At 47.6% G+C, this 27910-nt stretch overlaps 1 protein-coding gene across 5 annotated transcripts in view; it reads left to right on the top strand.

The window, feature by feature from the left end:
• The window catches only part of TRAM2 (translocation associated membrane protein 2), a 67533-nt gene that overhangs the window by 13988 nt on the left and 25635 nt on the right, over window positions 1-27910 (top strand). For 3 of the 5 annotated variants that reach the window (XM_081828412.1, XM_006748667.2, XM_081828415.1), the window contains exon 2: window positions 27189-27252. In XM_081828412.1, the coding sequence (XP_081684538.1) occupies window positions 27189-27252 (64 nt within the window). Of the gene's footprint in view, window positions 1-12003; window positions 12132-27188; window positions 27253-27910 lie in introns of those variants that run through there. The other 2 variants (XM_081828413.1, XM_081828414.1) reach the window with 2 other exon arrangements.

The raw sequence follows: 27910 nt of genomic DNA, 5'->3' as shown, positions 1-27910 counted from the left end.
GAAAAGGCGAAGATTCTGCCGTCATGGAGCCGAGAGTCCTTAGGGAGGCGGCAGTGTCCCTGCTGCTCATGTGTGTAGGAGATGCACTGAGAGAGTCAGGGAGGGGAGCAGAATTCTCCGGGGAGGATTAGGGACAGTTTGCTTGAAAACGGAGAAGAAGTTTGAGCTGGGCCCTGGGGCCTGAAGGGCATTGGCCAGGCAGAGAGTGGACGTGTGTAAAGGAGAGAGAGGTGCGGGGTTGGGGGGGGTTATGCGGCAAATGGCTCCGTGTTACCAAAGTGGGGTGGGGGTAGGGGTTGCAGAAGGAAGTGATGGAAGATGAGTCTGGACTGGCAGGCAGGGTTCGGCCCATGGTGGCCCTTGTTCAAAAGTTTGGATTTACTCCTCGGCTCAGGTAATAGGGAGCCATTGAAGTTTCCGGAGCACAAGAGTGACTCCATCACATTGTGCTTGGAGGGTCACAGGTAGTAGGGCTGAAGCTTGCTCCTTGTACTTGCTGTGAGTTCCCTGAAAGGAAGGGGTTGCTTTACACTTTTGCAGTATCCCCAGCACCTCTGTGCCTAACGTGTGTAGTTGGTGTGAATTGATTGAGGATGGTCTAGTGCACACACGGGGTAGTGTGTATTTTGAGTTGCCTTTCTCCTGCCGTGGTCATTTGCAGCTTTTCCTTTTTTTTTTTTTTTTAACCTTTCTTTTTTTTTTTTTTTTAAAGATTTTATTTATTTATTTGAGACAGAGAGAATGAGAGAGAGAGAGCACATGAGAGGGGGGAGGGTCAGAGGGAGAAGCAGACTCCCTGCCGAGCAGGGAGTCCGATGTGGGACTCGATCCAGGGACTCCAGGATCACGACCTGAGCCGAAGGCAGTCGCTTAACCAACTGAGCCACCCAGGCGCCCCATTTGCAGCTTTTCTATCCATGCTGTCTCTTCAGGGTTCTTGGGTACCCAGTTAAGAGATGCTCGTGAGCATATTAGGAGTGCCTGCTACTTTAGCATGTGCATGCAGGTAGGGAACCTCTAATTCTAGCTATTGAACCTTTCTTTTTTTGAATAGGCAATATCTGGCAGTACAGTCATGTTGTTCAAAAATCAAAAACATAAGAGAAAGAATACATTGAAGGTGTCCGTCCCTGGCCTTTCTTATCCAGCTCCCCTCCCCTGCCCCCCGGTACCACTTTCATTAATTTTTGTGTATCCTTGGGCCTATTTCTGCACATACAAGCAGCTCTAAATTATATGATAGATTTTGCACATGTAGGTAGTGTACATATAGACGTATATATATATATACATATATACATATGTATGTGTACATATGTATATTCCTATCCCCTTTCTTGTGCAAAACAAAGCGTATTATCTACACTGTTCTGCACCCTGCCTTCTTTGGTTAACGAAACATCCTAGAGCTCTTTCCATGTAGTACCCTGAGAATCTCCTCATGGCGGTCTAAGGTTGCCTAGGCTTGCGTTGTACAGGTTCGCTGTAGTTCATTTCACCAGTCCCCTTTTGATGGATACTTGGGTTGTTGCCAGTCGTTTGCTCTTATAAACAGCGCTGCAGTGAGCATCTTGGTACATAGGTCATTTTGTGCCTACACAGCCATATATCTTGTAGCGTGTTTACAGGAAGTAGGGTGATTGGGTCCAAGCATTAGTGCATCTGCATTTTTGGTAGAAATTGACAGGTTGTCCTTGTCCTTGTTCAATACCATGCCGAAACCCAGGAATCAGCCACAGACTCTTTGCCATGTATCACTGACAATGAACTACCGGTGTCTACATTGATCTTGTTCAGCATATTCTCAGCGACTAGCATAACGCGCGGCCCGTCATAGGAGTCAAATACTTGTTGGATTTCTAAAATTACATTGATTGGCATGTTTGGGTAATGGGGGTTCTTCCTTATCGATTACCTTTCAGCTTTTCTATGATGTTTCTCTCCTGTCTGGCCCTTATACAAGTATTTTTCTCAGGACACTCTCCTGCTTTTCCTTGGCCACTGTTCCTCATTGCCGAGGCCACAGCCCACTTTTTCTGGAATGCCCTCCTCGGCCCCCTTGGGCGGGGTCCTTGCTTCTGCCTCAGCAGTCAGTTCCCTGGGCTCCCCTGTCACGGCTGTCATCACCCTGCCTCTGTGATGTGTGGCCTTGTCGCTCTGCAGGCCTTGGCCATGCGATTCGCTAGGGCAGGAGAGAGTCCTGCTCACCACGGTGTCTCCGGGACCCAGCACGGTACTTGGCTTTCTGGTGGTTCTCCTATAATATTCTTGCAGTAAATCCGTGGTGAAGTGGCATTCACCAACTGGATAACCAGTTTTCAAAGGACTTCTACGTATTTAATTGAGGTATAATTTATATATCATAAAATGCACCCTTTAACATGTATAGTTAAGCAGTTTTTAGTATATTCACCATGTTTTGCAACTATCACCGTTATTTAATTCCAGAACATTTCCATCCTCCCCCAAAGAAACCAGTCAGCAGTCATTTCCTGTCGCTCCCCCACCCCCAACCACTAATCTGCTTTCTGTGTTTGGATTTGCCTCTTCTGGACGCTTCATGTAAATGGAATCATGTAACATGTGGCCTTTTGTGATGGGCTTCTTTCGCTTCACATAATGTCAAGGTTCATCCACGTTGAAGCTTGTGTCACTCCTTTTTATGACTAATATTCCACTGTATGCAAATACCACCTTCCGTTTATTCCCTCATCAGTTGATGGGCATTTGGATCGTGCCCACCATATTCCATGAATGCTGCTGTGAACATTCATGTATAAGTTTTTGTGCGGACATAATATTTTCAGTTCTCTTGAGCCTATCTCTAGGGGTAGAATTGCTGGGTCACCACAGAATTTTAATACAGGAAAGGAGCCAGGATTGAAACTATAATTTGAACAGTTTGTCTTTTGGATCTGAGAGTTGTATCTGTCTCAAGGGCCAGCATTGCAAATATTGTTCCTTCTCATCCAGGCTTGTCACAGCAGTGCTGGCTATTGAGAGTTATATTTAATAGACTCTGGCTCAATAATCATCTGTGATTCTGAGGCAAATATTGTCAGAGTTTGCAGAACACAACTTCCTGAGTTCTTACCATGTGCATGGTGCTAACTCTATGGAGATGCCGAAGCACACAGGACACAGCTCTTGTCCTAAAGTCATCATTCATTTGAAATGACCCAAATATCCATCTGTATTGAACCGATTCAGTAAATTACGGTATGGTCATACAGCGGAATCCTCTATAGCTGTTTAAAAGAGGATGAGGTCAGTCCTTAGGTAATGACATGGACTGATGTGTGAGGGAAAAAATAGGTTGGAGATTAGTATGTACAGGGTGAGCCCGTTTTAATAAAAAACTTACATTTATATATACACAGTCAAAATCTGGAAAGATCACAGAAGGCTGTCCACATTTCTTATGTCTCTAGGAGGTAGGTTATGGAAGACTTTAGCTTTCCAATGTTACATGTTTCCCCTTAAAAATGTTTTTACACTGGGTGTATAGAGCTTCTCAAACTTAAACTCCTTAAGTCAATGGATAGAATTTGCCCAAGTCTATTTTGGAAAAAGAGCTTGAGATAAGAATTATATGGGAAAACACTAGATATCAGTGTGGGATCTGATACTACACATCAGCATATGACTAAAGATGAAGAAGTTTGTAAATAAATAGTCTTATAAGCGGTATAGCCAGGGATGAGAGGGCACTGAGACTCTGGCAGCCAGGGGAGCTTCGTGAAAGAAGCTTTGCTTGGGCCTTACAGGGTGGTGACATTTATATAGCACTTCACAGTTTATGGGGCCAAAGAATAAATGCATACCAAGTGCTGTAATAAGTAAGCACTTCGCCTGTCTTCTCTGATTCAGTCTGCACTCACCCTGTGGGGTAGATACCATGATTACTCCCATTTTACAGATGAGAAAACTGAGGTTTAGAAAGGCTAAGTAACCGGACCAGGCCCCCATTGGTCATAATGTCAGAATCAAAATTCAGAGCTTGTTTGTCTGACTTCAGAGCACGTGTCCTGTACTCCATTTTAAAGGGAAGGAGACCTAGAAAATTCGAATTATTTGCCTAAGATCACCCAGCTAGGAAACTGGGGAGCCAGGATCTGAACTGAGAAAATTCCTCTGAAATCTCTGAGGGGGTCATGGGAGGCTGGGAGGTTCTGGGTCAGAGAGGTGTGTGAAACTCTGCATATCATGCCCTCTTTGGAGATTTACATATCGCATAAACTTACTAAAGTAGCATCCTACATTTCTGACCTACCTGACCATCTCTCTCAAGTAGTATTTAGTAACATCCCACAGATCTTACTTTGTGAAACGCCACCCTCCCATCCTGTCAGGAGGCACGAGGGAAGGCAGGTTCGTGAACAGCTTTCTCTCTCAACTTTAATAAATAGGAACGCCAGCTCTAAGGTCAAGGTTGGAAGTGTATGAGGAAGAGTGTATTTGTTGGAATTAGTGAGAGTGGAATTCCCTGGAAGGATTTGAGGCCTCATCTCCACCCCCCTACACAAAATTTATCTACGCTTCCTGCTTTAGAACACCTGGCAGAACCTACAGAGTGTCATATTTGCCATCTCTTTGTGACTTTTTGTCTCAGGAAATCAGGATCCACTGTTGATAACAGTTACCTCATTAAACCTTCCCCTGTACTTCTTAATAAATTTTACTATGTTAACCATTTTTTATTATGTTAATCACCATACATTACATCATTAGTCTTTGATGTAGTGTTCCATGATTCATTGTTTGCGTATAACACCCAGTGCTCCATGCAGAACGTGCCCTCCTTAATACCCATCACCAGGCTAACCCATCCCCCATCCCCCTCCCCTCCAGAACCCCCAGTTTGTTTCTCAGAGTCCATAGTCTCTCATGTATGTTAACCATTTTGTCAGTGTACAGTTCAGTAGTGTTAAGTACATTCACACTGTTGTGCAGACAATCTCCATTACACTTTTAATTCATTCTACAACTATTTATTGAGCAACTGCTCCTTGAAGGTGCCTGGGACATGGAGATGGTTAAGACACACTTTCTGTTCAGTCTGAGGAGGAAGATGGATAAAAAAAAACCCAGTGGGTTCAGTTCAGTATGGCCAGAGTTGTGAGGTGCTCCTTATGAGATTAGATCCTTGGGGGGCTTCTGCGCTTTGGGGTGGGACCGCATTACCCCCCAGTGCTTCAGAGCACCTTCTCTTCTGGCTTCTTGGTGGCTCCTTGCTGATTGTTTCTTGCCCCATGGCTCCCTGGAGTCGTTTGTCACCTCTGCTTTCCAGAGCCTGGGGAGAAGTTGGGAGACTGTGCTTCTCTGAGGGCCAAGCTCTGTAGTTGAGCCCATGTGGCCTGGGGCGGGGGGGGCAGGGTGGGAGAAGAGTGCTGTTGCCAAATCCAGAATGGCACCAAACCCCAAATCAACGGTTTGCCCAAATATAGTATCCTAGACCTCTTCCACCCAGCGTGTGTAAACTAAATGTGCCGTCCTTCAGCTTGCAAGCTCAGCATCCTCCAGGGAGGACTTACGTGATGAATCCCAAATGCTGTTAGTCCGCTTTACTTTTAAAAACTGACCATGGTGGGCGCCTGGGTGGCTCAGTTGGTTAAGCGACTGCCTTCGGCTCAGGTCATGATCCTGGAGTCCCCGGATCGAGTCCCGCATCGGGCTCCCTGCTCGGCGGGAAGCCTGCTTCTCCCTCCCCGACTCCCCCTGCTTGTGTTCCCTCTCTTGCTGTGTCTCTCTCTGTCAAATAAATAAACAAAATCTTTAAAAAAAAAAGAAACTTGTGGGTTGAGTCTGTCTGAGGGCTTCTCCTTGATGGGCTCTGAGCCTGAGCCCCCAGCCCATGGTTCTCCCTATGAATACCTTTCCTTTCCAGAATCTCCTCCCCTTTTCCCTTTCTCAAAGATCATACAGCTTCAGTACTGCTGTCTTCCTTTCCTACTTGGAAGAAAACTTTGAGGTTAAATAAGTGGAAATCACCCGCTTAAAATATTTACATTGAAGCATGACCGGTCATAGCATCTTTTTAGACAATAGGAAGTCTGTGTTTTACGAATTACTTCTGTTGAAGGACTTTTTTGGTGTTTGACTACTACCTTTATAAACAGATTTCCTCATGCTCTTCCACATAGCACATTTGATTTCATTTCTATTCTGTTCTTATGCCCAGACACTATGGTTTTTGCGATTGTAATAAAAATACACAGACCAAATTCTGATTTTTTTCTACTCGATATTATATCCAAATATTTTGAGATGTTAGCATTTTTAAAAGATGAGGTTGTTCCTTAATGCCTACCGGTAAGGAATTGGTTAAATTTCAAATGGTGACATACATTGATATGCAGTGTCACTGAACGATGTCCAAAGCATATGGCTGTGTTTAAAAAAAAAAAACAAAAACAGATTACAGAATGCCAGATTGTTGTGGGACTTTTTCTGTAAACTTTGGATTTGTTTTATTTTTATAAAAAGTTACCTATAAGGATAATCATTAAATATAATCAGTGGTTTTCTCTGTGTAGTAGAGTTAAAAGTACATTTTTTCTCTGTACATTTCAATAAAATGTATATTATTTTGATGATTAGAAAAGGCACATGAAAGCTGTTTTCATTTTGGAAATAGAAGGATGGAAAGGAGAGATCAGTGACAACTGTTGCTTGGAGAACAGGAAAGGTGAATGGAGAGAGTGGAGGAGAGAGGCTGGAGCATGGGATAGGAGCTGGTGTGGGCGGGGGGAGGGAGAGGAGGAGGGGGATGCTGTGACGATAAGCCCTTGCCCTTGATCTTAGAGATGTCATTCCCACCTACTATAAATAAAAGCTTTTGCTTTTCAGAGGCCTTTTGGAGAATGGCTCAGAGGGTGAAATAGGGATATTTTAAACCATTCAGAGGAGGCTGTACAAAAGCATCAAGAAAAATGCCAAGTCAAGATTGACTAGAAGTGGAAATGAAACTTCTCAGCTCCAGATATGAACTGGAAAAGTCCCATGACCAAAATGGGCTGTGTTGAAAATTTGAGCTTTTTAAAAACAGCAGTTGGAAATGGGAAATTTAAACCCCAGCACGGTAGTCCATTGTTGCCCAATTGTGGGGCCATGGAGATGGACCACCCAGGCCACTTTTGGGTGAGACCTGTTCACTTCGATTTACAAAGCCGCCCCCCTCCCCACCCGCTCCCCACCCGTCCAAGGGCATAGTAAACAGGTGCTGGAGGCAGAGCAGGGCAGCATGGTCCAGGAGGTTCTGTGGAGTTATAGGACTCCACTGCCTTGAAGGACCTCTGTCCTGACAGCGTCCTGCTCAGTGCTGATAGTCTAGGACTGGTGGCTCTATTTCCCTGCCCGAGATACACATTTACCTGCCATCTGGTGGAGGGTGGAGCTGTGAGTGGTGGTTGCCTTTCAACACCTATTTGTTAACCCCGATTTATATGTAGAGGGAGGGGTAGGGGAAGGGACAGCACCTAACGGTGGGGCTTCCGGTGGCTTCCCATCCAGAAGATACACAGAAAATGATAAGTGATAAAACCATGATAAGAAATCAGAAGAAAAATGACTCATTGTTACTTCTTGAATACTGTGATGGGCCAGGCCTAGTACTAGACTTGACTTTCTTATCCGGCTAATCCCCTCAATAGTTTTCCTTGATAGATTCTGTTATTTCTGTCCACACCAAACAAGCGAAACAACTCCATCTCAGAGTTCATGAGGGCAGACTTAGGATTTTAATACAAGTCTTTCTGAATTCAAAGCCCAGGCTCATAACCATTGTGCGCCCCTGCCTCTCAGCAAGGAGGTACAGAAAGCAGGTGCTTCAGATGGGAAGGAAGGAAGCGGCATGGGCGCTCGTGGGAGGAAGGGGGAGAAGGAGGCTTCCAGGGGAGGGGAGGTGAGAACTGGCCCTCAAAGGAAAGTCAAAGCAGAGACATAAATGGATGACAGAACAGAGCGCTGGTATTTCAGGCAAGAAAAAGCGTTCCAAGAATTGAAGAAAGCAGCTAATAGGTGTAATGCTAACCAAAAGTTCCTGGGCCATATAGGCTTGGGGAAATGCTAGGCTAAACAGGTTGGTTTACTGCAGGACTTGTTAGAGCCTTTAATATAGTAGTAATGAATATTGTATATCTGCACCAAAAATATTTGTTGACTTTGGAGAGTATTTCATGGAATAATCATCTAGAATATCCTTTGGGACATCCAGGGCAGTTGGGGAAGTTGTGATAATCAAAGGAGGAGAGGGAAGGAGGTTCAGGAATGTCAGATTAAAGAGGTGTTATCCTGTAAGCAGTGGGGAGCTGTGAAGGGGGTGTTTGTTGTTTATATTATGTGTAGCCTGGCTGTTCCGTCTCAGATGGTAGGAGGGGCTGGAGGGGGTTGAGTACTGAGGCAGACCATCCAGTTAGAAGTCTCTTCTATAGGCTGGTATGAGATGAGGGTGTGAGGCTTTTTAGTAGCAGTACAGGCGGAAAAAATGGATTTAATAAAATAATAAAGTAGAAAGCCACCAGGTGGCTGGCTGTAAGGGATGATGGGCAGCCTAGGAGGACATGGGCAAGTATAGGTATGTTTCCTGGGCACCAGCTTTCGGAATAAAGATGCAAGGTTTGGTTTGGGGTGTGCCAAATGGAAGTTGGTGCTGCACTATTTTGGTAAGGATGCAGGACGATCCTCCGGGAGAAAGATCTGAGTGGGGAAAAGTAGATTTGAGAGTCAGTGGAATAGAAGCAAACACTGAGCAGGGATTTCCAGGGGAGCAAGAAGGGCTGGGCTTGAACCCCTGCATCCGGAGGTGCATCCCCGTTGTGGAAGTGTGTGGAAAAAATCCACGGAGGCAGAGGAACTTCTGCAAACACCCTTTAAAAAATAAGAGCCCTGAGGCCTAGCGAGGGGGCTGGGAGTAGCCTGAGGCCCCACATCTGGTTTGTGGCTGAGCCTCCCCAGAATGGGTCTCCTGCCTCCTCCCAGCCCTTTTTCTCTTTTGCTCTTCAGTTTTGCCGACTTCCTCTTTTTGGTAATATATATAGCCATCTGGGGTTAGACACCTGCAGGTGCACCAGGAGGGCTGCAGGTGGCCTTCCTAACAGGTGTGGCCACGAATGCCCACCAGGACTTTAGCCTGTCTGTTCTTGTCCCCCGAGAGCTCTGCACGGCAGCAGAGAGGCCCACGTGGCCTGGTGGTCTCGTTTGGTGGGCTGTGTCCTCTGAATCCTGCTCCGCTCTCCCCATGCCGGGCTGTGCATAAGGGAGCCCCAAGTGTCTGTCTTTCAGGCTGGAGACCAGGATGGCTGCCCGGGACCGCTGGCTCTCTGTGCCCTCCACTGCGCCTGGCCTCCGTCTGGGGCCGACCGTGGCCCGGAGTCTGCTTGTCAGCACGTGGCTTGGGTTTCCGTGTTAACGGTCCCAAATTGGGATCGCAGAGGATTGAGTGTCCGCGCTGTCTGATCACGCTGAGCCTTCTCCGACTCGCAGCTGCGACCCTTTCAAAGGGCTGTGTGTAAATTGCTTTGGGAGATGTTGGTGGGGGAGGGTGGGGACCGAGATGGGGACAAAGAAGTCAGTTTTTAAAAGAAGAAGAATAAAGGAACCTAACAGCCTGGGGACATTTGGGTGGGGCGTGGCGTCCTGGGTACATTGAAATCTGTTTCTTCTCACCTTCCTATTTTTCCACTTCCAGAGCCTCCCCTTTGGCTGGTGCCTTACTGACCCCTGCAGACCCCCTCTGTGTGGATACAGCCTCTGCCTCCCACCCCCTCCCTCATTACTCATTCCTTTAATCTGACCCATCTCCAGGTCGCCAGCTGGCAAAGACTCAGCAGATTCCAAACCCCAGCTGGTGCCAGAGTGTTGACATGGGCGGCGGGCGGGGAAGCTTGGCAGACAGCTTGCCCCCAGGCTACTCAGCTGTAGGAAAAGGTAGAAAGACATCCCAGAACTGAGTGGCCCGTTTGTTTGCAGACTCACCCTCCTCCCTCATTCACCTTCCCCCCCTCATGCCCACCCTTACTCCAGTTCTTGCTCTATCCTGAACAAATAGAAGGGAAAAGAATCTCTCTGTGTCGGAGGAGGTAGCGGGCTAGGGCTCCCTGGCTTACCCCTTCTGTCTCAGAACCCCTAGGGGGTACACTGAGCACATAAGGCAAAGAACCTTTCACTTTCTGACCGGAGCGGGGGTCAGATATTATTTAAATGACACGATTTGTCACTAGAAAGTCACTCCCCATTCACAGGGGCTGTGATTTTCCACACTCAATCCTCAAGGCTGTGTGGTCGAGTGTGTGTGATGCCAGGCCTGGGATTTGCTCAGGCAGCCTGAGGTCAGGAGGGTCCTCGAGGGCCTTTGTTCTCCTCTGTCCTCAGTAAAGGCCCCCCGAGACCCTCAGACAGGTGGTCACTGAGCCCCAGTAAAGGTGGTCTCGATCGGAGTTGGTGAGAAGTCCGTTCCAGGGCATCGTGCACAACTAAAGCTAGTGGTCAGCACTGTCGGGCCTTCGGCACTCGGCTGGCCTGGAGAGAGGGGCTGGTTACCCGAGAAGTGGTCCCAGCATGTATGTCTGGGAGAGGATTTTGCTTATTTGAAGTTCCCTGTTGCCAGTGGTTTTATCGATGAGGTTCATTATTACCATGTGCTGTTAGTAATAAGTCTTTTATTTGAGGAGCATAACTGCCTCAGTCTGGGTCCCACCAGAAACAGATGGGTGATTAAAGAAAGGTTATTGAAGGCGCTGTTAACAAGGGTGTAGAGAGGATCAGGGGAAACAGGTAAGGGATGGTAAAGCACCCCAGGGTTTGCAGAAGTGGGGAGATAGCCCTAAGCCTGAAGGGCCTAGGAATGCAGTGGATACAGAACTTCTTAAGATGTAAGGAGGAAAGAATATGAGGGGAGATCATGCCAGGAGCTATGGCTGAAAGAGAGGGGCTGGACCTTTGATCTGGATCGGGTGGCTGCCCCATCTGCCCCGCAGGGAGGGAGCCAGGTAATGAGCACCCTCCTCGTGCCCTGTGATGTCCTGTGGATTCATATGAAGCCAGTTGTCCTGGAAGCCCATTGATGCGCTCCAAAAAGTCATCCGCTCTCTGCTCTGCGGCTCAGGGCAGGATGGAGAATGGACCTGGACGGGCAAGTGGAGAATTGCCCAGCCCAGTAGCACTTACACACCCTCTGTTTCCTATTGAATCCTGCCTCATTTACACCCACAGGCAATCGGAAAAGGTGGCAAAGCAAGACTGATGCCCCTGAAATACTGCAAACTCTGACAACAGGCTTTCTGGACAGATGTTTCCTGATTGCAATAAGCCAATTAGCGTAACACGTCTACTTTCAGCTACTTATTGCCCTGGTCTCTCGTGAGACCAGGATTGCCCTTGCTTCTTAAAAGTCGCAGTACATCAAATGCCTCCACTTCCATCTTTTGCGGCTAGCTCAGATAACAATCAAGTACCACTTAAACCCATTTCCTTCTCTTACCCCAGTGCTTTGCACGCTCTGCCCTCAGGGACCAAGAGGAGTTTCCAGTGTAGCATTAATGGGATTCTAATCGCAGTGTCCAGTTACCACTAGTCTTTGAATATTGGTATCCAACAGGAAATTACTTTCTTAACAGTTTCACGTGGAGGAGCTCAAGCTAGCTTGTCCATTAGGTAACTGATAAAATTTAATTGGTAAATGATGAAATACGGGACAGCTTTTAGAGTTTGTGGCTGGAAATAAAGTTTGAATCTTTATGCTACAATGTTGCCTCGCTTACTTTGAGGGAAGCAACTGTTTCTTTATGTGGGCTTGAGTGGTTTGGGGAAGCATGGTTTTGAAATGCACATCCTGCTGGAATAGGCACATCTATTGATGAACTCAGTAGATGGAGACAGTTGACTTTGGGGCCCAGTAGCCTTTACAGTAAATGAATGGATGGATGAATGGATAAAAGCTTTAAGGAGTCTGAGGGCCAGATTTCCTTCCCTCTTCCCATTTTAGACTTGTTTGAAACAGATGAGGACAGCTGAGATCTAAAGTTGGCCCACACAGTGGATGGTCCCCCCAAACCGCCATGATTACATTCAGCTGGAAGGTTCCATCTGGAGTCCTCTTCCTGTACTTTCTCAGCACAGTGACTCTTGTAACCGTGAGTCCTCCCCTGTACTTATCTGCAATCTATGTCTTCCCCCCCCCCCACACACACACTCTGTGTCTTGCCAGGTTAGCTCAGTCCCTCCCAGAAGTCTTCCCAGAGGAGATCCGTAAATCTCCAAACCCAGAGCACTTAACCAATATTTATTGAGTCCTTCCTTTGTGCCAAGGACCCTGGGGGTGCAAATATGAGTAAAACCGGGGTCTCTGCCTTGAGAAAGGGAAAGAGCCTTCCCTTGTCCTTTGCCTAATTGTGTCCTGATCCATGACATCTTTTCTTGCCTTAAAACTCATTTTCATGGATCAAAGTCTTGCTCCGATCCTGAGTTTTTAGAGCTATTGCTCAGGTACCATGGTGGGTAAGAATTCTGACGTCACGGTCCGATGGATCTTGAGATCCAGTTCCACTTCTGGGCTTGTTAGCTGTGTGCCTTTGAGCAAGTGTCTTAAGCTCCCTGAGCCTCACTTGTTTGGGACAGTATGGCCTCTAGGAGGGTGAAATGAGATCGTTTCTGTGAGAGTTTAAAGCAGTTCCTGGCACACGGTAGGAGCTCCGTGAATAATAATAGTAATAATAGCAGACCCAGCAGCAGTTTTTCTAGAGTGGGAGGTTAAATGAGGTAATTGTGTTTGGTGTTTAGCACAGTGCCTGGCATTTGGTAATATCTTTCACGTTAGTTCTTCACAGGGCTGTTGAGGGTTGTGTGAGGTAATCATCACATAAAGTGCCTCAACCTTGCCTGGCTTGCAGTAAATGGTCAATAAAAGGTGGTCAGTTTTATCACTTCTGAAATAAGGGAGCCGGGCTAGATTGATCACCTAGCTCCTGATTTTGGTCTCTGAGGGAAGGAAGTGGGTCTTTCAAATTTTTCTATCTCCTGTAGCACTGTGCCTTGCTCAGAGCATGCACTCCAATATTTTTTTTTATTGTTATGTTATGTTAGTCACCATACATTACATCATTAGTTTTTGATGTAGTGTTCCCTGATTCATTGTTTGCGTATAACACCCATGCACTTAAATATTTTGATTGATGGGTTGATTTTATATATTTTTTAATTCTGTTTTTCTGGAGATGTTACTAAACAAAGACATGTTTCTGGAGTGTGAAAAAATGTCTTAGCAGCTAGCTTTGCTCACCTGTGTGCGCGCGCGCGTGCACACACACACACACACACACACACACACACACACTGCTTTCCTTGACACATCCATTTAGAAAACCTGGTGGAGCCATTATAAGATGTGGCTGCAGCCACTGCAGGTCTCAGAACGTGGACCTTGGCCCACAGCCGGACGCTTATCTGCATGTGGGCGGGTTCTGATGCCGAACCCCATTAGTCCGGCCAGAGACAGTGCAGACTGATGGAATGATAGGAAACCAGAGGCCTCCTCCTGGCCCTCTGGCCAGCACTGTAACCATTCCCCCCTGGGAACCCACAGGACAGCCATCCTCTTGTAAATCCATCCAGGAGGCCCGGCCTCTCCTTCTTTGAAAGTGAATGAAAGTAAAGTCATGGCCACCGAGAGTAACAGTGTAGCTCTGGTTCAGAAGAATTGGTTAGGGGTGCCTGGGTGGCTCAGTCCATTGAATGTCAACTCTTGGTTTACGCTCTGGTCATGATCTCCGGGTCATGGGATGGAGCCCAGGGTTGGACTCCGTGCTCAGTCAGGAGTCTGCTTGGGATTCTTTCCCCCTTCCTCTGCCTCCCCTTCTGCCCCTCCCCCTGAGAGCAAGTACTCTCTCTCTCTCTCCTCCTCCCTCCTTCTCTCTCTCAAATAAATAATCTTAACAAAAATAATTGATTAAATAGAGGGCAGAAACATTTTCTAGTCCTGCTGTGAATATAAATGGGGGGGGATTTAATTTTGGTTTTGCCCCCCCCCCCCCGCCCCAAGTTCTCGGTAGTCTTTCCCTTCTGTTTTCCTTCTCTGAATTACATCGATTCAAGGAGCATTGATTGAGCATCTTCTCTGTATCTGGTATTTGTATCTAGACACTGTCAGAGTGTCAGAGGGAGCAGGGATCTTGGGGAACTGGGAGGTGTGGGGCCTGATGGGGAACCTGCTTAGGGCCAGTGCTCCCCCTCAGGCATCCCTCTCCTGTGGTTCTAGATGCTCTTTCCTAAAGAAATTTACCTTGGATTGATGTATTCCTCTCCAGCTCCCCCTACTTTTCTGCATACCCAACCATTCTTCTCTCCCTGGTCTTTCTCCTCACCACACGTAGGTTCAAGCATCTCCCACCCCTTCCCCACCCCAGCCTCCCCTCTAGCTCCCAGCCACCCATACAAGCAAAATGGACCTCTGTCTCCATCTTCTACTTCACATTCACCTCCATGTACACTGACTTCTTGCCCCCACCTTTTCTATAACATTTATTCTCCAAAGTCCCCAGTCGCCTTCTGGTCCCCAAATCCGATGGACTCTTCATGCATTCATTCATTCCACAAATATTTACTGAAACCTCACTGTGTGCTGAGCACCACTCCCGCTGCTTGGGACCCATCAGGAAAAAAACTTAAGACTGCTAGACTGCTGTCCCCCTCGCCCCCCCGCCGTGCAGCCTGCATCTCAGCTGCGGGTTGACTTGTTCTCCCTGAAGGTCTCCCTGTGGTGAGCACTGATTCCTTGCTGCTGGCCTCCCTTGGCTGTTGGGGCCCTTTGGGTGTCCTCTGACCTCATGTTGGTCCTTCTCAGTCTCCTCCTCCCAGCCCTGGACTTCTGCTGTTTCTCATTGGTGATACCATCATCTACAATATATTTTTTTTAAGATTTATGTATTTCTTTGAGCGAGAGAGCGAGCGCGTATGTGGAGTGGAGGGGCAGAGGGAGAAGGAGAGAAACTCTAAGCAGACTCCGTGCTGAGCACAGAGCATGGAGCTCCATGCGGGGCTCGATCTCACAACCCTGAGATCATGACCTGAGCTGAAATCAAGAGTCAGATGCTTAACTGACTGCGCCATCCAGGCGTGCCCACCATCTACAACATTTTGAGTAACCAACCGTCCTAATACCTCGCATATTTTACTTAAATTATATGTTTGTGTGCCTGTTTCCTGAGCACGGCCTGAGCACCACTCTTGACTGCTTTTTCACCTTAATTTATTGTGCCATCGAATCTTTGGAAAATCACCCATCACTGTCCTCTGTCTGTGCCATTACCTTCATCCAGACCTGATCATCCCTTGTTGTTGCAACCTCCTTCCTAAGCTTTCCACACCGCCTGGCTTACCTCCCCTTCCCGAGCCCGTCCTCCACACCCAGAGTGGGATGTGCTCTCTGCAATGCAAATCACTCTGTACTACCTCCCACAGGAAGGATACAGTCCACTTTTTATACCTGCTGTAAAGGACCCTTCATAGACCTGTTTCCTGCCAGCCTTTCAGCCCCATCACCTTCAACACACAGAGCATTCATTTTTCCTGGGATTCATATTTCCCCTACTTCTCTTAGTGCAAGCAGCCCCTTTGCTGCTTTCTCTTGGCCCATCCATCCCTTCAGGATACAGGTGAGACAGAACCTCGTTGGTAACATTTTCCATCGGATGGAGTGGTTGGGGGAGGTGCTCAGTCCCCGCTTCAGTCAGGGGACCCCCTCTCGTCTCCTGAATGGCTTGCGCGTGCAGTAGTCCCCCTCATCTGTGTGGTTTCAGTTAGGCGCCGCCCACTGCGGTGTGGAAGCGGGTGATCCTCAGACCATCAATAGTAGCCTAACGCTGCGTCACAAGGCCCACGTCATTCCCCTCATTTCATCTCATTACATAGGCATTTTATCATCTCACACCATCACAAGAAGGAGGGTGAGTACAGAACACTAAGATATTTTGAGACCTCATTCACATAACTCTAGTTACATTCTGTTATAGTTGTTCTGTTTTATTATTAGTTATTGTTGATAATCTCTTACTGTGCCCAATTTATAAATTAATATCATAGGTATGTAGGTTTGTATAGGCAAAAACATGGTAAGTATATGGAGGGTTCGGTACTCTGCAATTTCAAGCATCCAGTTGGGGTCTTGGAACATATCCCTCATGGATAAGGGGGGCTACTGTACCCTCTAATAATGGGTATTGGATAATGGATACCATATTGGAAAGTGGATAATTTTGTTGTGTTGTAAGTGAGCTTTTACATACTGATTTATCTGACTGGGCTCCACATTTGGGTGTTGCCTTTCCTGCCTGGGATAGGTGTTTGGAGTGGGAGGGGTACGGGGGCATTCTTGTGTCTGGGATTTGAGAGGGTGAAACTTGGAAAGGTGAAGTGGGGTACCTGTGGGTCCTGTGATGCCGGGCAGGGGGCTTGATTCTCTTGATTCTAGGCACTCGGGAGTCATGGGGGACTGTAGAACAAGGCCTGCAGTGTTTTAGGAAGATGGGCCTGTCATCTTTCCCAGAAAGAGCACTTGAGGATAGTCCTTTAATCTGCCCTCTGCAGGCCATGGCCTTGGTTCCTGCCTAGGGCGGACAGAACAGTGGCTAATGAGTGAAAGGAGCAGACCCACACCCCGATGCCCAAGGCCTCATTAGGGGGGAGTCTTTCCTCTCTCCCTCCACTTTGTGTGTCTTTGTGTGGCTCTGTCCTCCCCTCCATCAGCTCTCACTGTGTGATTGTCTTGCATGGAGATTATCTGTGTTTCTTGGCCAAAGCTTAAGGTCACTGGTGTCCCAGGCAGTTCCTGTTTCTTTCTGTATCCCCCTGAAAGAGAGTTGCCCAGTGGGCCCCGGAGGGGGGGACACCTGGCCTCCTAGCTCTTTTTCCAAGGCCTGGATTTATTAGCAAGTGGGATGTTGTTCATCAAGCCTTGGATGAGGGTGCCCGCAGCCTCCTGTCAACCCCTGAGGATCAGCTGTGCATTCAGACTGGGGTCCAGGCTGTCCCTCCAATGGTTGGTTTTCTTCCCGGGTTGTCTTTACCCTGTGTGAGGTCACAGTCAGGCTCCTGGGGTGCTGAGAGGCTGGGCAGAGAAAAAGCACACTAATTTTTAGATGTTATTTAAAATGCTTTGTTTCTTTTCTTTCTTTTTTTTCTTTCTTCCTTTTCTTTCTTTCTTTTTTAGGGATGTATTTATTTATTTGAGAGAGAGAGCATGAGTGGGAGGGGCAGAAGGAGAAAGAATCCCAAGAAGATTCTGTGGCTGAGCACCAAGTCCAGTGCAGGGCTTGATCCCACGACCCTGAGATCACCACCCTAGCCAAAACCAAGAGTCGATGCCCAACTGACTGCGCCCCCCAGTTGCACCTAAAATACTACTTTCTATTAGTAAAATGAGTTCTGAAGTAATGTATATAGCTATGTCTTTGGGGGGGGGGATGGGAGGTAGGAGGAGACGGAGAGGGAGAGATCTTGGAATATGGCATTACACCTAAATACTGACATTTGCCCAGATTTTATTAGGTTTAGGGGTATGGAGGGATTGGTTGGTGGCACAGTATGGGTAGTGTTTACCTCAGGCCCTGCCTTTGGGGTGAGATTTGTATTTTCTGTTTATCTGTAGCACGTTTCTCTGGTAACTCTTGCCATTTATGTTGTTATTTTCCTTCTCCACTTTGAAGATGATTTGGAATATCCCCTGTGAATATTATTTGCTGACAAATAGGGATATTTGAGGGCTAGATGTTTTTCATTAACCTTCTTGGCCTTGATTTAATCCACATGAATCAAATCATCGTCATTAAGTTCTGTTCATCAGGTGCTCTCATTCAGGTGGTCCTTGACGGGTCTTTGTGGACTCCTGCAAGACAGGCTGGATGCCAGCCCAGAATGGGGTTATAATTCATGTCCCATAGGAGCAAGAGGCATTGTTATGACACAGAGAATGGTAGGAAGTAAAGGCTGATGCAGAATCAAGAGGCACATGGGGGGGGGGGGGCGGCTGGGTGGCTCAGTCGTTAAGCATCTGCCTTCGGCTCAGGTCATGATCCCGGGGTCCGGGGATCGAGTCCCACACCGGGCTCCCTGCTCGGCGGGAAGCTTGCTTCTCCCTGTCCCACTCCCCCTGCTTGTGTTACCTCTCTCTGTCAAAAAAATAAATAAAATCTAAAAAAAAAAAAGAGGCACATGGGGGGGCTCCCTGGCCTGACCTCCATTCCTTGCCCTGTGTGGAAGAGGATGGTTCTTACTGGTGTTAGAATGGTACCGCGGTGGCCCATTCTCTGGGACCCATCACCTAATAATCCCTTTCACCCCCAGTGGAGTTGGGGTGTGCAGAAACTGGGACAGCAGAGATCACACATTTAAAATTTCTACAGAATGGCTTATTTTTAAAAACTCATTTGCCTTCTAGCCCAGGTTCACTCAGTTTAAATATGGGCAGAGGTGGACACGCTGAGTCAGGGCCTGTCTTTCGGTGGCCCGACCCAAATGACTAGAGGAATCTGAAGGCTCCCCGGGTGAATCAGCTGTCAGCCCCCCGGCAGGCCTGGTTTATGGCCCCTGGAGATGGGTTCACGTTGCCAGTTCATTTTTCCAGCAAGCTCTAATCCCCATGCCTGGCTCTGCAGACAAAACATGGGGATCGGCACACTGCTGTTCTGAGTAGGAAACTTTCCAGATGGTAGAGAATAATTAAAAATGGTTGCCACAGATGGATCACTGTCTGCCTTGTCTTTCCTTCCGTGAGTGTAAACAAGCAGGTGAAGGCAGATACACCTGGGCCCCCCTGGTCCAGCTACCCATGCACATTGGAGCCACTGGATAATCCTTTCATTTCCCCAAATACCAGGAAATGCCATAAGTGCCTTGAGGATGATTCTCCCTGGCACCCACTCTTGACGATTGACAATGATTAGTGACTTGCTGTCGCAGACACATCTGTGACGATTCGAATTACCCCCTCTTGGTGCGTCCTGCTTTATGGAGCTCAAGCTTCATTAAAAACTGCAGCTGAGACAACACCCTGTCCCTGGCAGGGGCCCCTCTTCTGCAGTCTAGTCTGAAACGTGACCCAGTCTTCCCTTGCAACCTGAAATCCCACACTCCAGAACCTCTTCATTTTCCTGTTTTGATTTTTAATTGATTTTAAATTATATATTTATCTCATATTTATAGTCTATCTGAACAGGTGGCTTTTGGTCACATTTAAAAATATTTCGTTCAGGGGCGCCTGGGTGGCTCAGTTGTTAAGCATCTGCCTTCGGCTCAGGTCATGACCCAGGGTCCTGGGATCGAGCCCCGCATCGGGCTCCCTGCTCCGCGGGAAGCCTGCTTCTCCCTCTCCCACTCCCCCTGCTTGTGTTCCCTCTCTCACTGTGTCTCTCTCTGTCAAATAAATAAATTTAAAAAATAAAAATAATAAAAAAATAAAAATATTTCGTTCAGACCAATGTGTGTGTGTTAGGAATATCCCCAGCGCAGCCAGTAATCTGAGCTCTGCCATGCAGCGCGAGAGAAATGCATCTGAAGAACATTGGTATTCTAAGCGATTATTTTGTGTGCATGCTTCTTTATTTTTCTTTGGTTTTCAGCTTCCACATGGAATGGTTTATGAGTATGCCATGCTGTCCAAATGTGGGGAAAGCTATTGGGATGGGGGTGGTGGTGAGGAGACTGAAGTATATAATCAAGTAGGATACTAGAAATATTGATCCAGGGATCTTTTTTGAAGGGGCGGATGAGGGTGTATATATTAAGGCCTTGAGAGAAGAAATACATTTCATGAGAAAGTGTATATGTTATTTAAGGCTATCCGTAAGGCACCTCGTAGGTCAAGTTCAACCTGTGCAAGCGTAGGTTGCTTAAATATGCAGTCTTCTTGAAGTGGTCATTCAGTTGTGGACATAGAGGCCGTGGGGAAGAGCAGTCTTCCCCTAGGCCACCTCCTGTTTTTCAGTACATAATTACCTTCCCAAATCGGGGGTGGATAGCATGACAAATTCAATCTTCAGATGCATCCTTTTTAAAAAGCCCAACTTCAAAGATTTTTTAAAACTCTGTAAGTGACCCTTTCTAAATTCCTGTTTATCCCGGTATAAAATTTGGACCTTGGAACCGATGTGTATAATAAAGCAGGTAATATAATTTTATCATGGCTGTTCTGATTATGGACCTTTCTCAAGTATTCATTGTCATTTTTTAATCCAATATAAAACTGTGATCGTGACTCTTAAGGGTGAGTCTATTCAGCCTTGGGAACATGGGCTTGTCGAGAATCTGCGTATGTCTGTTTGTGTAGCTTTGCTAAATTCTTCTATCAAGGCAGTTTTTCAAGTGAAAAAACCAGAATCTCTAGGCGTTGCTAAAAACCACACAGAAAGGTACTGTCAGAACTCTGCCTCCTGGTTTCAGGCACCCGGCCCTCCCCGCCAGCTTCTGGTCATCCAAAACGGAGGCTTTCAGAAAGCAGGAGTGAAGAGCATCTTTGTTTCAGCTGTATCTGCCTTTTATTGAGTGACGAGGGGCTGCAAACTGGGTACATGGAGTCCCGGTCATAAAAACGTGCGTGCAGGTGACCAGCCGAAGCAGGAGCCTCGGGGAACAAACGCTCCAGGAAAGAGGGGCTAAAAGACTCTTTATTAAAAAAAAAAAAAAAAAAAATCTTCCCCACTAATTGGGCGTAACTTTCAAATGTTTTCCTGTCTGACTGAAATTTTCCTATCCACTGCCTCAGCAGCAAGATGCAAAATCAATTTTGGGAAAGTCTGAGTTGAGCCCATTTGGCTGAGCTGGGGGACTAGGACGTTTCATGTGGCCCTCCCCGTGCTTCTCAGGAGGAGAGACCCCAAGCTTGCTGTCCCTCGTGGGGTCAGGGTTCCCCACACGCTGCTCTTTGTGTTCTAGCCCCGAGGTGGGAGTGGTGCTTGTGGGGCGGCAGCTGATGGAACAGAGCTGCTTCTGTGACTCAGGCCTCATACCCTGTCCTGTCCTCAGTGGCTGGTCCTCCCACCCAGCCCCTTCCAAGTGCCCACGCGTGGTTGTGTCTGCCAAGGAATGAAGAGAACCAGCCAAACCTGAGGGTGAAATGCTACCTAAGAGGAAAGCGACGAGTCTGCTTTCATTGCATTTCTTCTCTCTTATCTTTGGTGCCCAGATATCAACTGGCATGGAAGAGACAACAGTTTGGGGCATTCGGAAAGCCTAGGTGTGCCTGGGGTCTGTGGCTGGCTGGCTGGGGGGTCAGCTCGAGAGGCCTTGCTGCCTCGCTCTGTCAGATACAGCTCATACCCAGGCCCCGGCCCCACAAGGTGGAGGAGCAGTAATACAGTTGGGACTTTGGGGATGACCTCCAGCAAGTTGTCAGTGTAAGGCTGTGCTCCCGGGGCTTGACAGTAAGTGGGATCCAGAAATAATAGCCTTTTGGACCTGAGCATGGGGAGGATCTTTCAGATCATCCATTCTACCTGACTTGGCCTGATCCTTTCCACCTTATCTGTAAAATGGGGATATTTTTAGTATCTATTCTGTAGAGCTGTTGTGAGCATTCCATGAAATAATTTACGTAAAGCCCCTAGGACCACGCCAGGTGCTGACTAAGCACTTGATAATATTAACTGCCATAACTGTTGTTGTTGCGAATGGATGAGAAAACGGGGTCCAGCGAGGTAAAATACCTTTGCCTGAGGTCACCCACCTGCCCTGCAGCAGAACTGAGCCTGGAATCCAAGTCCAGTATGCTTTGCCAGAAGCAGCTGTTTTGCTGGCATCTTTGGTCTGGTTGCAAGCAAGAGCTCAGCTTCATGCGCCCCTAACAGAGTACGGCGTGTGGAACAGTTTTAGTTTTGTTATGGCTACTCAGTCATATGCTCAGTGTCACTGCCTTTGTGCTTGATGCTCTGTTTTAGTTAAAAAGTTCAGTGCAGCTTTCTGTGTGTGTGTGTGTGTGTGTGTGTGAGAAGGGAGGGAGGGAGGGAGATCTGGCCCCTCCTTCATAATTTAGTGTTCTCCCTTTGCATTAGTGTATTAGCACATTTTCACTTTTAACCTTTCACCCACTGAGCCTGGCGTTTAAAATGCTATTAAGCCCAATAATGTTTCCTATAAACAGCCTTAGAGGGATGGGAAATAATTGGAATGACATTTTTAATAGGCTCCTCTTTCTCAGCCCCGTGTGCTCTATGAACCCAACGAGAACTTGCGGAGGGGGCTTGGTCATTGTTCTGTCCTTGCTCTGAGGTTGGCAGAAGGTTATGGAGGGAGGTTTTGGGGTGCCAAAGGACCTTCTAAAGTGTGGAAAGTGGTTTTTATGCTGGAGAAGTAGAACTGCTTTTTTTGAGGAGTCTTTTTGCTTTTTAAATTAATGAACGCGGTGAATGAAGGAGCAGATCATGCCTTCCCCCTTCACATGGCTTCAGGAAAGCGTAGAGCCAAATTTCTGGCCACGTTTAGCCAGTGAGAAGGACTTCCTGGACTGCATTTTTGTGGATCAGCTTCATTCCTTACTCCTCTTTGCCTTCAGTAGATACTTTTGGTCCTCTCCTGCTTCTCTTTTATTAGTTGCCAATCTGTCTTATGTGCCATATTGTGTGTATCCTAAGTTTGTTTTTGGAACACATTTTTTAAGACTCAAATTGAACGTGCCTTTTCTGCTTATAAAGTTGTGAGGTCTCAGGAGGCCACTGTGCGCGTCTGCGCGTCTGGGCCCCACTTTTATCTTCTTCTATAAAACGAGGAAACTGACATCAGCTTGCTGAGACGTAGTGAAGTGGGAGTGAGCATGGCTCTCGACAGAGAAGGATGCATGGCCCAGAATGGTTTCTCCTGCTGCTACCCAGGGGTTGGGGATGGAAAAATACTGGAATTTGGTGTTTTTGCTTTAATCAGAGTCCTAGATCCTATTCTCTGAGAATCATGTTCGGAAACCATTTGTTAAGCATTCATCTGTGGTTACTATTATAGCTGCTTGCAGTGTTAGTTCATCAAATAGGTATTTATGAGATACCCTACGACAGGCCCAGCACTGGGGATCCCAGGCAGGGAGAGAGGACATGGATACAAGCATAAATGTGGGCAGATGACAGGCTGAGGGTCAGCTACCTGAGCACAATCCTGGCTCCTCTATTTAATCACTGTGTTCATTTAACAAGTGCTTATTGAGTGCTGGTTGTGTCCTAGGCACAGTTTCAGGCTATGGATTGAAGATAACCAAGACAGGTAAGATCCCCACTTCCCTAGTACTTCTATTCCAGTGAAGGGAGAGTTTAAAAGTAAGTAAAGATAAACCCCATTAAGCTGTACACTTACAATGGGTAAATTTTATAGTGTGTAAATTATACTTCAAAAAGGTGTTTCAAAAGGAAATATCTTGGTCCTCATGGAGCTGGCTGTCAAGTTTGTCCCAACACAGTTGATCCTCATCCTTCACACATTTTGTGTCTGCTGATGCTCCTGCTTGCTAAAATTTATTTGTAACTCTAAAATCAGCACCGGGCGATTCTGCAGTCGTTTGTGGACACACACACAGCAGTGGAAAATTTGAGTCACCCCACAAGCACGTTCCCAGCTGAAGTCAAACAAGACAATGCTTTGCCTTCTAGTTTCAGCTCTCCTGTTGTAAGCAAGTGTCCTTTTTGTGGTCTATGTCGTGCCACTTTTTTTTTTTTTTTGCATGTTTGTGTGTTTTGTTGCTGATTTTGCTGTTTAAAATGATTCTTACCCTGGGTGCTGAAGCACTATTGTTCGTAAGCATGAGAAGGCTCTGATACGCCTCACTGAGAACATACGTGCGTTAGATAAGCCTCCATAGGCACGAATTGTAGTGCTGTTGGCTATGGGTTCAGTGTTCATGCTTCAGCAAGATACATTAAATATCGCATCTTTAAAGAAAAACGCACATAAACAAGGTTGTATATTGATGGGTTGATGGAAATGTTGTGACCAGAGACCGTGGGTACCTAACCCTGTATTTCCCCGGGGAGAAACAGTCCCGTGTCCGCTAACTCAGCACCCGCAGTGACTTCATTGAACAGAACTAATGTGAATAACAAGAGGTGACTCTATCTTCAGGACTAGGGAAAAAATACATGTACAGCCCGTATACCAAACGTCTATCTTCCTCAAAGAAAAAAAGTGGGATGATTCTTTTAGGAGTTAGAGTAGCAGACTCTATACATTTATATACACCGTCAGATCCCATTTTATTTAGATGAGCTTTTGGTGTCAAATATTGGTGACCCTGTGAAAAATATTAATGAAAAGTACTAGAATGTGTCAGGAAGTTTTTATTATATACCCAGGTGTTTGTATGTTGACATGAGTAAACAAAAGTTGACCTACACATTTTCCATGTAGCTAACTATACTTCAAATACTTTGATGTACATTGAGTAGATTTATATCTTGGCCTATAGGATACTGCAGTAACCGTTTCACTGACAGAGCTAAAAATGTGATTTAAATGTTATTTATAAGGTGTAGCTCTTTTTAAATTTTTTTCACTCTTTCATCCCTTGCGTCAAGTTATATAAACACAGCTCGAGTTACAGTGTCAAAATAAAATGAAATAAATTCCAAATGGATGCATGCATAGGAAGAGCGCTCGGGAATTGGCACCAAACATATGGAGGGAGACATGAAGGTGGGCTGCTGAAGGGTGGAAGGCAAAGAACACAGAGGGGTTGTGATACTAGTCAGCCAAAACCTCACGGAGGCCCACTCCACCCCACGAACTTAAAAGATGGGTGTGTTTCCCGGATGAAACTGAATGGAGATTTGTGCCTAGAACATGCGCAGTGTTGGGTAAATACTGTCTTCTTGCCTGTCTGCTTGCCTTCCTCCTCTCTCTTCCCTTCTCCCACTCCCTCTGGCTTCCACGTCTTCTCTCGCAGGGCTGTCAGCCTGAGAAGACAAGGCTTACCCTCGAAGGAGTCATGGTGGACAGCACTGAGTCAGGCAGTTGGGTCAAGGATGACCACTGTGAGTGGAGTTCAGGAGGGGCACCGCCGTGGCTGGAGTGGTGGGGGTGCTGGGCTTCATGACGGCGTGGGTTCCGGTGGGTTAGCAGCCAGATGGTGTCAAGGAGGAGGCTGGGGGACAGTGAGGTGACAGGGAGACGGCCAGAGTGATGGCAGTGGGGCAGCTCCCGTGAACGAGTGGGGACAGAACAGCTGAGTGAAGCAAGCCAGCCCAGACTCAGCTTTCGATTTTCCATCTTGTCCGTTGAGTGGTTCCTGAGCCCTTCCCATGTGCATCTGGGTTAGTCCCTGTGTGCAAGGAGCGGCATATGAGGAGAACTACAAGGAGGAGACTGAAAGGGTGGTATGGGGGGCATGGTGGAGGGCACCTCCAGGAGAAGAAGGCATCCCCCCCTGTGAGCTGTTATGGAAGGCTTCCTGGAGGGGCTATAGGGGAGCTGGGTTATGATGGATAAATGAGATTCTGATCAATAGGATTTGGTGTGTGTGTGGAGCAGGGGGGAGTGTAACAAAAGTAGGATACAAAGTGAGAGGGGCTAAAGCCCCCAAAAGGGGTTTGGCTGAAACACAAGCAATTTACTAGAAGGGAGATTGGGAGCCCCCTGAAAAAGGTCTTGTGGACCACAGTAGAAAGGTTTTGGGGTGGAGATCGGGGAAGACCTGTGTATTTGGGGTTTTTTTTTTAAGATTTTATTTATTTATTTGACAGAGAGAGACACAGCGAGAGAGGGAACACAAGCAGGGGGAGTGGGAGAGGGAGAAGCAGGCTTCCCACCGAGCAGAGAGCCCGATGCAGGGCTCGATCCCAGGACCCTGGGATCATGACCGGAGCCAAAGGCAGACGCTTAACGACTGAGCCACCCAGGTGCCCCAAGACCTGTGTATTTGGATAGGGCTTTGTGTTTTCCAGAGCGCCTTCTTATCCCTAGTCTCATTTAACTTTTTCCCTGCGAGCATGACAGAACATGTCCCAGACAACAGCACAAATACACGCGAAGCCTCATGCATCGCTGTGTACAAGGAGAACCTTGCTGCAGAGACATGGGGCTTGTTGACGGGGACAGTGGCCGAAAACAGTCCCCTCCTTCTGGGTGTGTTGAGAGTCCACCCGGGAGGGTCTGCAGTGCGTCGTTCACTCGGTTCCACGCTGCTTTGGCTATGCCCAGTGTGTTTCCCCCCCACCCACAGTACAGCCTTCAGACTTTTTTGCTTAGAGGAGAACAGTAAGTCTTTATGGCTGAGGTGTATCCAGGGGCGTCCTCCCCTGCTTCGGAACGGTGTGGGTGGGGCTTCTGAGCCCCAGCTGCCCATCAGAAACATCTGGGGAGCCTTTAACCTCACTAGCAGCTGGGCCAGTGCCACCCAGAGCAGCTGGGGGACTACGAATGTCCCTGATCTTGTGCACAGGGAGACTGAGGCTCGGGGTCTGAGCTTACACACCTAGCAACGGCAGAGGCAGCATTTGAACCCAGGTAGTCAGTCGATCCTTAAGTCCAAGCTTTGAACCCCCACATTTGGTCAGCTCTTCCCTGCAGGCCGAACTGCCCAAGTACTGATTTGGCTGCTGTTAGCCAGGTGACAAGCATAGACTAGGGACAGCGCAAGTAAGATTTTTGAGGCAGCGTTCGAAATAAACAAGCCAGTAGTGTGGGGTGTTAAGTCTGGCCCCCCAGCACAGTGGATGTGAACTTAGCAGTTGCGGTTCTCGGTTTCTGAAGCTCGGGTGTAGACTTCGGGGGCTGGTGTGCTGGGGAGACCGCCGCCCCGTGGAAGCTTCTTGAAGTCGGAGTCCTCATTTTCTACCGGCTGCTGTCTTCCACAGTGCCGGGTGCCTAGGACTAACTTAATAAATACTTGAATGGATGGCAGGCAGGTCTGTGCCCTTAGCTTGTGAGCTCTCGGCTTGTTTGGTTTCATCTGCAGCAAGTACAAGCCTAGATACCACCCAGTGCCCAGCACTGTCTTGTTTGTTTTTAGTGCAGGTATTGGGAGGCATGACGTTCAAGAAACACGGGGAAACAAACAAACAAACACACACACACAGTGCTAACTCCTTCTGAGGTTCTTCTGTGTGTAATGGAACAGGTCTGTGGGTCTGCGATGCAAAAGGGAAGGGCCCTGGGGGCTGGTAGCAGGATCCGCTTGTTTCTTCTGATGTGACCAAGAAGCTAAATCGGAACATTTTTCCTTTATTTTACAGGTCACCGCCAAGACTGCCTTCCTATTTATTTTACCTCAGTATAACGTTAGCGTGCCTACAGCAGGTAAGAAAAGCCCGAGTCTCTGTCTTGCCCTGGCCCCATCAACTCTGAAGGCCTCGGGAAACTTACTGTTCCTGTGTACGTGCATGAGTGTGTTAGCGATTGAAGCTCAGCCTCCCACATCCTAGCACCGCTAAGAGACCGCCGCGGGCCCCGCCGTCAGGAACCTGGCACTGCATGCCTCTTCCAGTAGCAAAGCACAGGGCGTCCTCTTGATGAATAAAGGAGGAATTTTTGTTTGGTGAATCTAGTTCTTTCTTCACTGGTACAGAGGGGAATCATCTTGACTTCGAGGGGAGAGTCTCTTCTTTGCCTGACTCTCCCAGGGACTAGCTGAAGGATTCTGGGGGCAAATCCCTTACCCCATGGCCTACGGAGGATGTAGTCCCTGGAGCCAGACTCGGGGAAGCGGGGCTTCGGGGGCAGCCCAGTCAGTTCCTTCGTCTGAGAGTCAAGCTGAGGGGCGCTAGCGAGAGAGGAGGAGATCTCCATGCTCAGGAGAGGAGAGACAGGAGCCCCCATGGCCAGTGCAGGTGGTCAGGAAACGAGGCCAACGCTTGCTCGTCCCGAGGCGCGCTCCAGCCCTGGCGGCCACCGTGGGTTGTGGCTCTTGGTGCCATGTGGCCTGAAGTCACATTCTGCCTTCTCTGCTCCTGCCCCT

Source organism: Leptonychotes weddellii, chromosome 8 (assembly GCF_054177405.1).
Source record: "Leptonychotes weddellii isolate Sample4059 chromosome 8, ASM5417740v2, whole genome shotgun sequence".
Classification (NCBI taxonomy): domain Eukaryota; kingdom Metazoa; phylum Chordata; class Mammalia; order Carnivora; family Phocidae; genus Leptonychotes; species Leptonychotes weddellii.
This window is presented reverse-complemented; position numbering and strand designations above follow the sequence as displayed.